This window comes from Rosa chinensis, chromosome 1 (assembly GCF_002994745.2).
Source record: "Rosa chinensis cultivar Old Blush chromosome 1, RchiOBHm-V2, whole genome shotgun sequence".
Lineage (NCBI taxonomy): Eukaryota > Viridiplantae > Streptophyta > Magnoliopsida > Rosales > Rosaceae > Rosa > Rosa chinensis.
The window spans coordinates 11,771,476-11,788,168 of record NC_037088.1 but is presented as its reverse complement, the minus strand read 5'-3'; the positions used below and the strand labels follow the sequence as shown (position 1 = coordinate 11,788,168).

At 37.6% G+C, this 16,693-nt stretch overlaps 1 protein-coding gene across 1 annotated transcript; it reads right to left on the bottom strand.

The window, feature by feature from the left end:
• Positions 1–15,693: 15,693 nt before the first annotated feature.
• On the bottom strand, positions 15,694–16,440 carry LOC112201032. Its single transcript, XM_024342043.1, has 3 exons — positions 16,165–16,440; positions 15,996–16,073; positions 15,694–15,912 (listed from the first exon to the last, which is right to left on the bottom strand). Exons 1-3 carry the CDS (start codon positions 16,438–16,440, stop codon positions 15,694–15,696), a joined length of 573 nt encoding a protein of 190 aa, XP_024197811.1.
• Between the last annotated feature and the right edge of the window lie 253 nt (positions 16,441–16,693).

Here is a 16,693-nt window from a genome sequence, read left to right as displayed (position 1 = left end):
TTGACTAGAAAATGTTGTGACATTCAGACAACATTTAAATGTTGTCGAAGTGTAGAAGTTGTTTTAAAAAATTTTGAGTTATTTGGACTTGTCCTTTTTGACCTCTATCCCTCGCATTTAAGTCATTTTCTCTCCTTCTCACTCTGCTCTCTCAACCCGACCTAGAACCCGCGACTTGTGCTTTTTGACCTCTATCCCTTGCAATTATCCTTCTCATCAGCTCTCTCAGCTCTCTCAAATCTCAATTCTGACTCTCTCGATTCTTCTTCTTAGCCTCTCCCTCTTCTTCTTGGTCTCCTTCTCATTAGCTCTCTTAGCTCTCTCTAGAAATTCGATTGGGATCTTCTAGGTCATGTCGAGTGACCAAAACCCTCAGGGCAACACCAATAGGCAAGCCGGAGGAAGCAAGGGTTTCTCCAAAACCCAAAAGGTCTTTGTCCCCAAAAATCAAGACTAGAATCGTCCCAGAAGCCCTAAATCCCCAAATCCCACGCTCTCTGCCTCCCTCCGGCAATCGCTGGCCCAGTCGTCCAATGCCGAAGCTTCAAGCGCCGCTGCTTCTGCGCCGCCGGAAAGTAGTAGTAGTAGGGTTCGGATGGGAGAGAGAGGTGAGTGGGTGTCAACCAAGGGAAATTTCGTGAATTACTTGCCCAAGATGAGGCGGTTGCCGCTGGCATCGGCGCCGATGAAGGTGGATTAGACGCCGTGGAGTCTCAGAGAGTCGTCGATCTTCTCAATAGAGAGCTTTCTCGATTGCTCAAGCTAAACCCTAAGGAATTTTGGAAACAAGGTAATGGTGGATTTGTCTTATCATAATTTGATGAATGAACTGTTAGCATTTCTGTTTTCTAAGTTTTGATTTTTGTTTATTGATCTCTGGCCGCTGTTGTTCTTGGTTCACATTACTGTCACTGGCTAGTGATACTTCCTTGCGTGAATTTTTGGAGAGCTTCCTATAGTTTCGTAACAGGGGCTATGATTTCCCTCATCCTGGAGCCAAGGACATGGTGGCAGGGGTCATTGTAGGGGAATTAGAACTAAGCCACTGTGTTTTTATGGTATTGTATCGAATGTAAGTTTAGCTTAAGCTTTGTAATCTGTCACGGGTATATTGAAATCACATTGGTATATTGTTTTTCATATTTTTCATCCAATACGCAGATCTTCTAACAGGGATCCTGGTGCTCGGGCTGCTGAAAGTCTCAGTCCGAAAGACCATGAAGGCATGTTTCTCGTCTCTTTAAAATTTTATTGTTTCATTGACATGACAACTCATAGTGTATTACTCTATATCTATTTTATGCTTTTAGGAGACATGGTCTTAGAGAAATAGCTCATTGGTTAAGTTATCCTGGAGATGGTACAATTTGTAAGTATTTCGAGGCGTACTTGTCCCATACTGGCATTCAGGCGAACATATATTCAATGACAGAGGGTGTTGTTTATTGTCTTATTTATTGTCGCTTATATTGTGTCCTGATAGTACTTATTCACTAATTCCATATGTAACTCTTTTGCAGGAGAAGAAGTTGCTTGACTTGCCCAAGTTGATAATACTTATTCACTAATTCGTCAACGCTTCACTTCCGATCAATTCTTCTGATCATTCCATCGATTACTCTTATGGCCACCACCGGGAACAAGAACATCAATGCCAAATTAGTCCGTCCCCAAAACCCCTCTTCTTCTTTTTTTGAGCTTGCTTTGTTTTCAATTTTGTGATTCTGGTTGGTCTGATTGTGGGTTTGTGGTCAAGTTCTGATTTGGATCGGTCTGGTCTGTAATTCAATGAGAATTCTGATCTGGGTTTGGTCTAGATCATCAATTAGTGTCGTTATCTGATACGGGTCTGATTTGGTTCTTTGTATAATTTTTTGTTCTTTATGGTTTTGTTGATGATCTAGCTTAGCATCGTAAGGTTTTAAAACCCTGAAAATATGAGTCTGATTGTGATTGTGGGTCTTGCATAAGGAGTTTGTCTGGAATTGTTGATCAACTGTGGGTTTGGGTTTCTGGATTTGATGTGAGATTGATAGTTTATGCTTATTAACCAAAGTTTTCTTGTTCTGTGTTGTTGTTATCGTCGACTGTCTTAGTTGTTGTGTACCCCAAGGTATCTGAGGATAATAAACAAGTATTATAATGGCTTTGTTTGTATGTTCCGTAAATCTTGCTATTGTTTGCTTGGAAGTTGTTTCGTTGGTATATGATTTCTCTAATATATACACAAATCTAGTTCTATATTAGGTGTGTAAACGCTCTGCTTGTTTAGTTTAATGTTTTCTTCGTTTCTGAAAGTTGCATTTTGTGATCGTTAGAGTGATGTTTGATATTGTGCTGTATGTGCTTCTTGGGGATGTTGGAGCTGGAAAGTCTAGTCTAGTGTTGCGCTTTGCTAAAGGACAGTTCATTGAATTTCAGGTTGGTCTATGAAAAACTTTTGGGATTTTTATAACTTCTTTTTGTTCCAGGATATTGATTTTTATTGTATGATATTGTAGGAATCGACAATTGGTTCTATCTTCTTCTCGCAAACATTGGCTGTAAATGATGCAACTGTAAAATTTGAGATTTGGGATACAGCAGGTCAAGAGAGGTACCATAGTTTGGCGCCAATGTATTATAGGGGAGCTGCTGTTGCAATAATTGTGTATGATTTAACTAACCAAGTGAGTCCATTTATCCACATTCTTTAAGTTCTAGATGTATCTAAACTTTATCTTTTGGTGATGGTGAAGTTGAGGGTGAGGCATTTGATCTTTTTGAGAAAGCTGAGTAATCCTTGAGGTCTAAGGCTAGAGCTGCTACCTTCCTCACTAGGGTATTTGCATTCAAATAGACCTCATCTATCTGTCATACTCGTTAGTGTAGATTACAGCACCAAAACCTATTTTATAGGATTAAGTTAATGAATTTGCACTACAATATGCAATTACATTAGTTAATTCTAAATCGTTGACATTTCGAATAGCTGGCCTTATGTTTTCTGTCTTGGCTTTCGTTTAATAGAGTAAAAAGGATTTTAGTATTCCTCTAGTTCTAAAAAATAAAAGCTAAAACAATGAAAATATTGTAGTATTCCTGAGGTGACAATTGTTTCTGTGTAACTAAGTATCATTTGAAATTTTCTTTTCCGTTTCATATATTGTTACTTGTATTAGCAGTGACTTTATAGTCCGCCTGTAAATCGTATCAACTGGTGGTGTTTCTCATCTATAGATTATCGTGGTGTACAATTCTCTTGGATGGAAGAGGGATGACACAGTCCGAATTCCTGTGAGTACTTCCTTTCTGGTTCCAATCTTAGTGTGCTTTATGCAACGTGGTAGTGCTTCTTTCCATTCATAAATTAATTAAATCTATATAAACAAAACAAAGAAAGTCCTGCAAGTTCTCAGCATTACTTATTATGCTAAGTTGCTAACCAGGATGGGGTAACATTCTGCAAAAGCAAAGTTGATAATCACTAAGGCAATTTATTATTCAAAAATGTTTTATTTATTATATTTTCTCTTTTTTTTTTTGGGGGTGGGGGGAGGGGGAGGGGGAGGGATAGGGGTGTTGGTTGGCTGTGGAACGATTTTCTTATGTATTGGAATGAATCAAGTGATATATACGAAATTGTGAGAAGAATTACCTTTCATAATGACAATGTCAAGTCTTTACCGTATATATTGTTGGATATTGTTTAAGTTATTTACTTAAGATCATTGGCAGTAGGTCATCAATGAAGATGCCATTGTTCATGATTCGGAGGGAAAAGAAATTGAGTCATAGCTTCTTCCTCTAGATGATGTCCATATGGGCTTAAGGAACTACTATGTTAAGGCATATACATTATCTCTGTGCTGAAGTGGCAGGTTCAATCTTATAATTGCTTATGATTGAACATACCTGGGGTCTATTTTTGAGTCTAGCAATGGTTAGCTATTGTTATTATTTCTCCTTTGAGGAAATATGTAAATAATATTGATGGCAGGAATGATAGATCTTGAAAATATTAATTTTGTGTTATTATTAAGTTTTCATCTTAATTTGAACTATGTTTATTGGCTTTCTGATTTCAGTGCATACGCTTTTGAATTCAGGCAATAAGAACACTGGATTGCAGTTGCCAACATGAGATCATCAAGATTGGGAATCAAGAAGGGGGGGATTTGCAACATATTTGGGATCAGTAAGGTGAGTATTACATATTTCCTTATAGCTTCCTCTCTTATTGATTGGTTTTTTTTTTTTTTTTTTTACTTTTCTGCAGTAGGTGTCTCTTGATTTATTTACCTCAACTCTTGTCTTATAAGTTTTCAAAGCATTCTCTCTAGTTAGGGGGGACTAGTTGTAACATTGCAATGTGGTCATTAAACTTTTTTTTTTTTTTTTTTCAGTCCAAGGTTTAGAGTTGGTTAGGGTTTTCTAAAACAAGAATTATTACTTATGATATGATGAATTTTGTTGACCATTCAGAGTTTGAGTTTGAGTTTTAGCATCGTAACACAGGGAATAGAAGTTTTGTTTGATGTTAGAAAGGGTTAGAGTTGGTTAGTGAAACAAGATTTAGTATTAACGTAAAAACAGTAAGATGAATAAGCAGCCTTTTAGTTTTAACTTGTAATGCAGTAGATAAAGCTTTTGTTTGCTGTTAGAAATGATTTAGTGAAACAGGAATTTATGTAAGATAACATGAGGAATGAGCGGACGAATAAGCGGATCTTGTAGTTTTAGCATTGTAATGAATAAAGCATTTGTGTAATGTTTGTAAGATTTACAGTTGGTCCAAATTTAGTGACACAGGACTAGTGATCACGAAGATAACATGAGGAATATTAGTCTGAATATCCTGCTACCTACATCATTATGATTTATGAGTTAGACTTGATCATCTTTGTAGTGCTAGAGATGAAGCTTAATTTTCCGCATTTGTTTAATTTATACTATTGTCTGCAGGAACAATTTCTTGCATGGAGGAATCTTCTCGTTGGTGTCATAAAGGTACAAAATAGTTAAAAAGATGATTCTGAACTTCTCAAGGCAAATAGCCTTAGGACACCATACGTGCTTAATTCTTTATGCCCGATGGTTTTCTAATTTTTCACCATAAAATTGTGATGCAGGGACTTCTTGAATTGACTGGCCGTGGCTTTTTTCTTAAGGTTAGCATTCTCTTGTTATTTTGATCCTTGACATTTCCTTTTGCTGGTCTTCCCCTTCCAATTTCCTGGTGAAGTGAGAATTCAGAATTACATTTTTTTTTTCATTTGCTTTCTATAAATGATCTGGGAAACACCATTAATGGAGTGCTAAGGTAATCAGTAACTAATCTACTGTAATAGTGATTCATTGGATTAAACCATTGTGATCTATAACTAAACTTCTGTCCTTGTTGTCCTTTCAGTGAGAAAGAAAAGCAAATGACTATTACAGAGTGGAGAATGTTGATGTACGTTGTCCGGGCAGAGTGGGTGAAGTATGTTCTTAAGTTCAAAGATAACTAGTGTGTAGGTTAATTAGTAGTTGGGGATATGTAGCATCAGCGTTTGGACATGCATAGTTGATATATATATAGGCCAGATTTTGATTGCAGTACTGCTAGCTATTTTGCTATGTTGTTTAGTTGGTTGTCCAGATTGTGTAGTACTTCTGGTTTATTAGCAAGCAGTACTGCATGCATATATTTTGCTGGCTGCCCAGATTAGTATATATGGGCCATTTAGAACTGATGCTTATGATTAGGTTTGTGTACATAAGACAATGGTGGATTAATGGAAATTGCAATGAATGATTTTAGATGTGGATTTTATGGTTTCATGAATGCCAATTTTAATTTTCAGAATGCATGAATACCAATTGTAACAGGGGACTAATAATATGTGTTATCTCAAATTGCAAGCTACAACAAAAGCACACCAAAATGTGTGGTTGCAGCTGCATAAAAACAACACAAAAATCAATTGGAAGTCTATTGTCTTTTTGGCATTGGGACAACAGAAAATTGTAGTCTAAAAGGCAAAACAACAACATAAGTTAAATGAAAGTATTGATTAAAGCTTATAACAACAACATATAAGTGTGGTTGGACTTGATGACAGACTATATAAAAGACTTACCATTTGTGGTTCGTTTTATATTCAGACCACAAATATTTGTCGTGTTACTAATATCAAACGACAGTAAATTGTTGTTGTACTGAAACTGACACAACACTTAAATGTCATATAAACATACCCTAGACCGACACTTAATTGTAATTTGAAACCCTTTACCACCACAGATAATTGTTGTGTAAAGTCACTTTGCACAACATTTAATTGTTGTTGTATGCCAGAAGACACTACACATGAGTCTTCATATTTCTTACTTAAGGGCATTCACACCACACAAAACTGTTGTGTTAATGCTTTTAAACCTACATATCACATTGGTCCCGAAATGCAAAACTCATCAGACAACACAAGACTTTTATTTGTTTCTGTCGTCTGAAAAATCAGACGACAGAAGTGTTCTGTCGTCTGATACCCCCAAGACACGACACCGTACTAGACGACAGATTTTATTTCCTTCAGACGACAGAACAGTTCTGTCGTCTGATGCACTTTTTGGCATAGTGCATTTTCTATTCTCTGCAATAACCAACTCTTTTCTTTTTTATTTTCTGAAGAAAAAAAAACTATAATAATAACATGCACATACTTTGCATGTGCGGATAAATGCTAGTCAATATATTAAGAAAACTAGTTTGATATGTATGGAGGTAAAGTAATCTCAAACTACTCTACCAATATATAGAGCTAGTCTACCTCTTAATTAAATTAGTTTATTTGATGGAGTCGTACATTGATGTACCTTGGAAGAACTCTCATACGTACACCTATAGTTATATATATATATATATATATATATATACACATGGAGTTTTCTCTTAAACACAGTGGAATTAACCAACCAAGGGGGTGTGTTAACAATTTGTGCCCAAACTCAGTGGGTCAACTTCCGCAACTACCAAATTCCGGACATAAGTTTAAGGTTGGGAGCTTTTGAGTAGGTCTTGAAAACCAAACCCGACCAATAAGGGTGGCTAACTGGCTATGTAGGTGGGATGGCGGGTGATCACCCGTGGAGGAAGAGTACCCTAAAGAGCTAATAATGTTCAAAGAAACCACTTCTTTTTTTCTCTTTCTTTTATTTATTTATTTATTGGGAAAATTTTGCAAACAGTACACCAAGTAAAGGCCACTAATAATTCTTATACATAGAGTTCCAAATCGAGCATTTCGGTACACGAAAGCTGAAGCCTGATGCACTATCTAGACACGACGTCAACGACCTCGTTAGTTTGAGGGGTATTATGGTCTCTTCAGATTTTTACTCTGACCACCCGACTTTCACTCCTGGGCACCCAGTGTTCTCTCTCTCTCTCTCTCTCTCTCTCTCTCTCTCTCTCTCTCTCTCTCTCTCTCTCTCTCTCTCTCTGTGGGCAGCCCTCTCTTTTCCCCCCTCCCAATCGTGATCACCTCTGCAATTCCAACCATTACCATCAATCCACAGCTTTTCACAACTGCTAAATCAACAACCATTACCATAATTCTCCCAATCCCACTCTAATTAAAGCTCAGATCCAATAAAAAGGTCTAAATTAGAAGGCACCCTTTCAGTTACGAGCGCCGCAACAACGCCCTGAAGAATATCCAGCTGAACCCTCTAATCCCAATCCTGGTGTTCAACAACAACAACAATTCCGAGTTCTTACTGCCTCTTCTGGTCCTCCACTACTTGAACCCGACTTGCTCTGCCACCAAGCAGACTTGTCCCTTGAGTTAGATCATATGTTCCTAGAATATACAAATTCCTTAAAGTTGCCATGTGAACGCAGATACACGGAGCCCAGATTTAGGATAGTGGCATGTGACCTTAACTGCAATTTGGAAAACGAGAAACAGAGATAAGGAGAAAGAGAGAAACACTAGAAAGAGGGAAAAACTGAAAGAGAAGATTGGGGTGGAGGTACAGGAAGAGGGGAGGGAGTGCTCAGGCAGGAGGGCCCATATGCACTATTTCATTGGGAAAGAGATAAAGAGAAAGTGAAAGAGAAAGGGAGGCAGAGGGTGTCACTGGAGCCACATGATTAGAGTCAGAGGAAGTGGATGTCTCAGGGGAAGGAGACTTCTCACCATTACAACTTTTCAGTTGATGAGAGAGAGAGAGAGAGAGAGAGAGGAGATCTGATTTTTTTTTTTGACCAAAAAAAAACCCAGAGTGAGAGATTACTAAATTACCCTTTGATAAATGAGTTATTACATAAGAATTAACGACGTCATTAATGTCGTGTACGAATAGTGGGCTGGGCTTCAGATTTTGTGTACCAAAATGCTCGGTTTGAAACTTTATGTATAGAAATTATTAGTAGTTTTTATTTGGTGTACTGTTTGCAACATTTTCCCTTATTTATTTTTTATTTTTTAAGAAAATGAAAACAACTACAATATAAAGCCTCTAGTTCATATACTTCTTCTGACGAGGCTGGAGCCGTGAGTCACAAATATTGGAATAAAGTCTGGGGTGCCAGAATTCCTCCCAAGGTGAGATTATTCGTTTGGCGCGCGGTTGTTGAAGAACATTGTACCTACTAAAGAGGTTCTATGGCAACGTAGAGTTAATTTGGTGGATCTCCATTGCATGTTTTGCATGGAGGAATTAGAAACTGGTACGCATTTATTCAAGTCATGTTATGCTTTGCATGGGTTTTGGTTCCTTGGTCATCTCAGATTGCATGCAAAGGCCCACCCGGCTAATTGTTTACGTGATTGGGTGTTGGATATGATGGATAGTCTAACTGTTGATCAATGTGACTTTTTCTTCATGAGCTTATGGGCAATTTGGACGGAGCGTAATAATTTAATCTGGAAGGGTGCAAGTTTTCAACCTATGAACATGATTCAATGGACTAGTAAACTGTTAGAAGATTTCCAGAAATACCATCCGAAGACGGTGAGGAAGCAGAGGAGACCTCAGACCAAATGGAAAAATCCTCCTAGTGGTTGTCTGAAAATTAATGTGGATGGGGCTTTTCGAGCTGAAGATGGGAGTGGAGGTATTGGAGTAGTAGTGAGGAATGAAACTGGTATGGGTATTGCTGCATTGGCTAAGCCTTTTTTACATGCACACTCGGTCCTTAATATGGAAACGGAGGCATGTAGAGTTGGTTTACTTCTTGGTATTCACCAAGGCTGGACTGACATTGATATTGAAAGCGACTCTGCCATTCTGATTGCTGCTCTCAACAGTGAAGAGAAAAATTTCTCTGAGGTAAGTTGAGTTTTAGATGATTGTAAAGAGTATTTGTGTGCTTTCCAATCAGTTAGAGTTCGACATATTTACCGTGAAGCAAATGGTGTAGCGGATAGGCTTGCTCACCTTGCTAGTAGGTGTGATATTGATGATTTGTGGTTAGATGAGATGCCTGTAATCATTCAGGATATTCTCTACGAGATTCAATGTAACTGTTTCTATGTAGGTTGGGATTTAGGTTTTATGTCCCCCCCCCCCCCCCCGGATGCAAAACCCTATAACAAATGGAACCGGGCGTGGGGCTGAGGTTCCAAACCCCTTTCAAAAAAAAAAAAAACAAAAAAAAAAGCCTCTAGTACCTTTTTTTTCTCTTTCTTTTCTTTATTTTTTTTAAGAAAATGAAAACAACTACAATATAAAAGCCTCTAGTACACCAACACCAAACTGATCTAGATTGAACCGAAAAGGGAAGCATCTTTCTCTAAATACGGAGATTCTGATTCACATGGCCAAGAGACGTCACAGCATCCGCCACGAAATTTGTCTCACGATGAACATGCTTCAAAGAAATGCTCTTGAAGTTTCTTGCAGTGGCTTGAATGACAGTAATAGTAGACCTTCGATTACATCACACACAAAAAAAAAACAAAACAAAACAAAAAAATTATTTCCACTTCACTTATTTTCCACATGCATTTTTTTCCCATTTGTAGCTATACTGCTCGCCATTTTTGCTCTCTGTCTTCATTGACTGCGGCTCCGCTATCGCATCCGGTTCCAGCTGGAGGACCTTTTTTGTTTGGCGTCAAACACTACTTCACTGGCTCTGCATAGGTACGTAGTTATGAGGAAAATTTATGATTTCAAGAGTTGTGTTTTGAACAACAACTTGTACCACTATGAGTCATATCACAATACAAACAAGAATTTTCTTATTGTATTCGAACAGTTGTGCTTAGGACAGATGCTCACTTCTATGCGAAGAAAATTTATGATTTTAAGAGTTGTGATCTGAAAAATAGCTCGTACCCATATAAATCATATCATTACAAACAAGCTAGATTTTTCTCATTGCCTTCAAGTGTTGTGCTCAGGACAATCGTTAACATTTTTATGAGTGATTTCCAAACGTCAGCACTCAATACAATGGGTAGAGCTTTAATGCACAACAAACAAACAGTGATAAATATTTCCGGTATAATTTTTTTTTTCTCAGTCTTAAACTTTTTTTTTGGATTAAATTTAGTTTACCCCCCTAACCTTTGGGGCTAAAATCAGACTGGTCCTTAAACTGTTTTTTTAATCAGACTGGTGCTTGTACTCTAAAAAAACATCACCCGAGTCCAAAGTTTGAATTTGCCTCCAAATGTGACGTCACCATAGCCGTTGGAGCCGACATTGGGGCCCACAGAAACCCTTTTTAAATCGTAACGGAGGGCAGAATGGACAATGTGATCTATTTGGCTCCCAAATTTAAATTAGATCCTAATTTAATCCCAAATAAGGCGGATTCACCAAAACATGTGTTGAAAGATCAAAAATTGGACCCTAACCTCCAAAATTTCCAGAAAATCATCAAATCTTGCAATAACTTAAAATGAACAGTAATAGCAAAAGATGACTAAAATCACAAATTTTGCAGAGAAGCTTGTTCATAATTACCATAATAGATGCATAAATGTGTGTTTACATCTAAACTAACAAAAAACAACAGTTTGGATTTAGGTGCACAAAAATCTAGGTCTAATCATCTATGCAAAAGATTAGACCTAGCAACCATGCACTACTAGAATTATGCCATCAGACATCACCACTATTAAATCGGTCGGAATTGCACGCAATGTAAAAAATACATCCTGACATCGGTTTATGAAATATCGATTTCTATTGTGATTATAAACATCGGTCGTTAAATTAACCGATGTGTAAAGCTTCGTTCGAAAATTTTGAAAAAACGCGGAGGGACTAAGTTAAAAAAATTTAGAGACGCGGGGACCAAATTTTTGTTCCCTCCAACACTTGGTCCTTTTCAGACAAAAAACTCTCCAACCCTAGCTAATTATAGCGACTCCCAATTTGACTTCGCGCAGCTCTTTCACTCTCCCCGACCTCGTTCTACGACCTGAGCCCGTTCTTGGACCAGACCTCGAGCTCCTTCAATGACCAGAGCCGCCTCAAGCTCCTTCACCGACCCAAAGTAGCCTCGACTTCCTTCTTCGACCTGACCACTAGTTCATTCTCCGATCTGAACTCGTCATTGTCTAGCTTGAGCTCGTCGCTCTTCGACCTGAGCCTGCTCGAGGTAGTTCTTCGACCGCCACCATCGTAGGTCCGTTCTCTCTCTTCTCTTCCCCACCAATGTTGATTTTGTGGCTGGTTTTGATCTAAAGTTTCAGTTTTTTTTGTTTAATTCTTGTGTATTTGAGTTTTTGGGTTTGCTTCTGAATGGCTTAAAGCTCTGATCTTTTGAGCTGGTACATGTCGATTCTATTTGATTTTTGAAAATTTTAGTTCTTGGTTTCGTCTCACGAATTTGGGTTTTCTATTGAAACTGTGGTGCTTAGATTGCTTGGTTTGGTCTCATGAATTTGGGTTTCTGTTGAAACTATGAACTATGGTGCTTAGATTGCTTGGTTTGGTCTCATGAATTTCGGTTTTCTGTTGAAACTATGGTGCTTAGATTCGTTAATTTGGTCTCATGAATTTGGGTTATGTTGGAACTATGGTGCTTAGATTAATCTCAGTTAATCAGTTTTTGATTCTTTGCTTTTTCCAGATCGACATCATAAAATGTCTTTGATTGTTCAATTTTTGCGGTTTTCTTTGTACTTGTTTCATTATCCGAGCTACTGTCCTTATCTGTGTTATGTATTCTGCAAGCTGACTTGAGATGTAAATGTGTTAAAAGGTTTGGTTAACTTTGTTTTTGTCCTTTGTTTTTGTTGTTAGTGGGGAGCTTGAAGGCTAGGACCTATTAGTTTGGAATCGAAGAAATAAAATCAAAATACTGTGAAACAGGAACTGTGTTTGTTTGGTGGTGTTCCTCCACGCCATATTGTAATTGTATTCACTTGGTGAGACTACACTCAGGGTGAACATTCCTGCAATGTTACATGGGCTCTGAGATCTTTTAATTTACCCTATAGTCTCTCTCTCTCTCTGTGATATTTTTCTTTGATTTGTCATAACTTTGTTTCGTCTTCTCTTTTCTCAGGATTGGAAGATATCTTCTCTTGAAGAAAAGCAGGTAAACTGCTTGTTTTTGTAATAAATAGAGAAGCCATAACTAATTGATAAGAAGCTGTAGGATTTATATTTTATGATGCTTTTGTTTAAAATTTAGTTTTGTCCACTCTGCAAGTTTAAAATTGACTGTTATATATGTAAGTAAAATTCATCTATGCTTTGTAAGTAACATTGAAAAAAATAAATAAATTTGCTTTTGGAAAACTTTGAGCAGCAGCTACTATGTTCATCTTTTGTCTGCTTAAGGTTGTTCTGACATATATATGCTATTCAGGATTTCGCAAATATGGGTGTTGCTTACCTTTGCAACTTTGTTGGTGGGAAAAAAGTTGAAATGCTTGGAGCTTTGCAGGTCTGTGCTTGCTCTTTGGATTTGTAATTTATTATTGATGTTGCTGGAACTTCCATATTCTTTTTCTTATTGAAGTTGAAAACAAAAATGTTGATTGTATCAGTGATAGATGATATCATAATCAAAGATATATATGCCCTGCAATCAAGTTCATTATTTCATTGTAAGCTACTTAATCTGTTGTTGGTCTCCAAGTGGCAAAGGGGACCTTCAGCATTATTAGTCTAGTTAATTCTAAGGAAATGCATTACTAAATGATTATAGACTAATTCTCCAAAGCAGCAATCAATCTTTTAAATGCTTTATACACTCTTATTTACCTTCTACTGAGGCAATTAGTACTGTCTCTTAATAAGCATGTTTCTTGCATAGATGCTCATATTTACTATTTCTACTTGCAGAAGCAACTTAAAAACTCTGATAATGCACGGGGTGGCCGATTACTCTCATATTCAGAAACAAGCATAATGGTATTCTAAGAATCCTTTTACTGATGTTTGTTGACATTATCATGGTTGGAAGCATTGAACAGAGGACATGGAGTTGCATGCTCTAGATTACATTGCAATATGATGCTATTTTGTTAGCTGATGAATCTAATTATTAGACCATTAAGATCTGCTGCTTGATTGTACTTGATGTTACTTTCTTATGGGGACTTAAAGAAATTGCAGATACTGTGTCTGCCCCTTTGATTAGTGAAGGTAGAGGGATGTTACTTTCTTATGGGGACTTAAAGAAATTGCAGATACTGTGTCTGCCCGTTTGAATAGTGAAGGTAGAGGATAAGGATAAATAATGTTGATGATATAAGGGTAAATTCATCACATAATCTTTCTGCAAATAGCTTTTAAAAGAACATGGCTTTTGTAATAGTTGTTTTTGCTTTATAGTGATTATAGATAGTCTTAGGTTGGAATAATGCTGATGATATTATTGCACTTTCTCAATATGCAGAAAAAAAAAGTGTACAGAGTTTTGGGATTCCATCTTAACACAAAGTGGGTCACATAAATTGCTTATGTCCTGTTTTTAACTTTCAAGAAAGAGGAAGAATAGTCCATATATGGTTGTCCATTCCTCCATATATAGCACACAATGTATGTATAATATATGCTGCATATCCTACAATAACATCGATATACTGAGAGCATGGCAGGTTATTGTAATAACTTGATGCAGTGAAGGTTTCTTATGCTTTCGTGTTTGATTATATTTGAGGTCAATAAAGCATCCAACTATACTCAAAGACCCAAAGTTTCATATCCCCCAACATAAGAAGATCAAGTGCTGCTTGTCACGGAATTGTGATAACCTGTAGTCATGGCTTGAGAGAGTGTTGCATTAGATTCTCTGTTTTCTTCTGGATAATACTCATGCATTAAGATCGGGAGAGTATTATTTTCCCCTCTCTTGGGAAGTTCGTTTAAGCTTGTGAGCGGTTTGTAAAACTATGGTTCTTGAATATGCATACAAATATTAATATATGATTATCAATGTAGGCTTTGTGCTTAACTTGGAAGGATGATGGGGCAACTGTCTTCTCTTGAGGCTGTGACCACCAAGCTAAGATGTGGTCCTTGGCTACTAACCAAATAATGACTGTTGCTCTGCATGATGCCCCCATGCCATTAAAGACATGTCTGGGATTCCCGAGTTGAACCTCAGTCACTAGAAGCTTGGACAAGACTGTAAAGTAAGTAATACATATAAATGTTTTAAAAATGTAATGAGCTTGAACCTGTATAGCTGTCTTTCTAAAATGTTATGAGCTTGAACATTTTGGTCATTTAAAGCAGATATATGGAGCTATTTTTAGTTTGCTAATGCTTGATTTTTTTATTAATTTTTATTTGCAGGGGCTTTCACAGCATTATTTGCAGATGCAGTTGTATTCATGGCTGTATTGGCCATCATGTTTGCGCGTTCTGGTTTTCTTTGGCCTCATTGTAGTTGGAGGTGCCAACATGATTGAGAAGGCATGGCATGGTGATCTGGTCTTTCACAAGCATGTCTTGATCCCTTTAAGTTTCTGTGTTTTCGCTTTTATCCGCTAGCCTAGCTTGTAGTAGGTAAATTGGGGTTTTAATTTGCCCATTTTGTGAATTGTCAAAGATAATGATTTTGGACATCATACCCCAATATTCAAATTACTCTTTGTCAAATGTGGATTGCATTTTATAGCAGCATATTTTGTTGACATCATCCTCATCTAAAGAACATGATATATGTACATAAAGTTTAAATCAGTTATAACCATAAAAACTTATGTCCATTAAGAGAAATACATCAGTTTCAAAATGAAAATCGATGTCTCTTTAATCACAGGAGATCAAATGACTATGTTGGAGCCGATGTGCCACAAACAAGTGCACATCGTATTTTAGATAGAGGTCGATGTCTGGTATAAGTATTGTCATCGATGATATCAGAAAACCGATGTATGAGACAATATTAATCATCATTTCTTAAATGATAACGATGTTAAAATGCATAATTGTGTTGTAGGATCTATATTTCTTTAAGCATTAAAGGCAATAAAATGAGGGTTTAACAATATTTAAACATACAAATTTTTTATTATTTAAACGTATTTACATCGATTTATAATGAGGAACCGATGTGTATAATGATACTAGACATCGGCTAAAAACCGATGTCTGGATTTTCCGGACCTTTCTCATTACCCACTAAGACATCGGTCGGGATTCTTTTTCTCATCGGTTTTTGGCCGATGTCTGAGGGCATTTTTCTAGTAGTGATGCGACACAGCACATGGTTGCACAAAAAAGTGCACAATGCATCTCTAAATCCTAACCTTGGCTGCATTCCCATTTTCCAGCATTCCTTGCATTATCCCTGATCCTCACATATGACCTTGACGAACCTTGGGAAGCTTGTGGTGCAGAAGCTGCTTTACCCTTGCTTGAAGCCACTTTACCATTGTTTGAAGCAGCTTTCAGTGGTCTTCCTCTAGTTGGAGTAGATCCTCTTGCTTCCTTTGCTGTTGCCCTCTTTTCATCCCTCTTTTTCTGCAGCAATGACATGTATATATACATTCAGAAGCAACCATTGACCAACAAAAGCATCAAACAAAAATATAAAATGAATTTACCTTTGCTGCTTCAGCTTTCTTTGCTGCCTTAGCTCTGAGTTCATTCTTGCTCTTCAAGGGCTCTTTGGTACCCTTTGGCTGTGACAGATAAGTTTGTTAGTGTATGATTAGTCCATAATAATCCAATACATTTAAGAACCCTCAACAATCTCTCTGGTGCGAAAAATACCTGAGAAGATGATGCCTCTCCACTGTTCAGCTTTCTCTTCTTGCTACCCTTGACTGCTGCTGTCTTTGGTGGGAGGTGTCTATGACAACTCTTAATATTGTGACCCAATTGGTTACAGTTGAAGCACCTCAGAGATTTCTGCACCCTTCCAAGCTTGGGGCCTTCATTCTCCTTCTCAGAAGCATCCTTAAACCTTTTGGTCCTCGGCCTTCCAGGATGCCTGTTGTACTGTAGGGGTAGGATGGCAGGTTCTTCATTTGGGATCCACAAGTCCATCCCATTTACAGGCTAGACTGTGTTAGAGTAAGCAGCCATGTAAGTCTTGGTCAGGTAGCATGCATCAACATAATCTTCAGGCTTCTCTCTCATGAAGTTGATGGCTGATATGGCATGCTTGCAAGGGATCCCAGTTAGATCCCATCTCCTATAAGCACAAGCCCTTCTGCCCAGATCCATCACATACTTGCTGCCTCCAATGCTCTCCACTTCAATTTTGTGGCTCCTAGTCCCAGTAGGGATGCAATCTGTT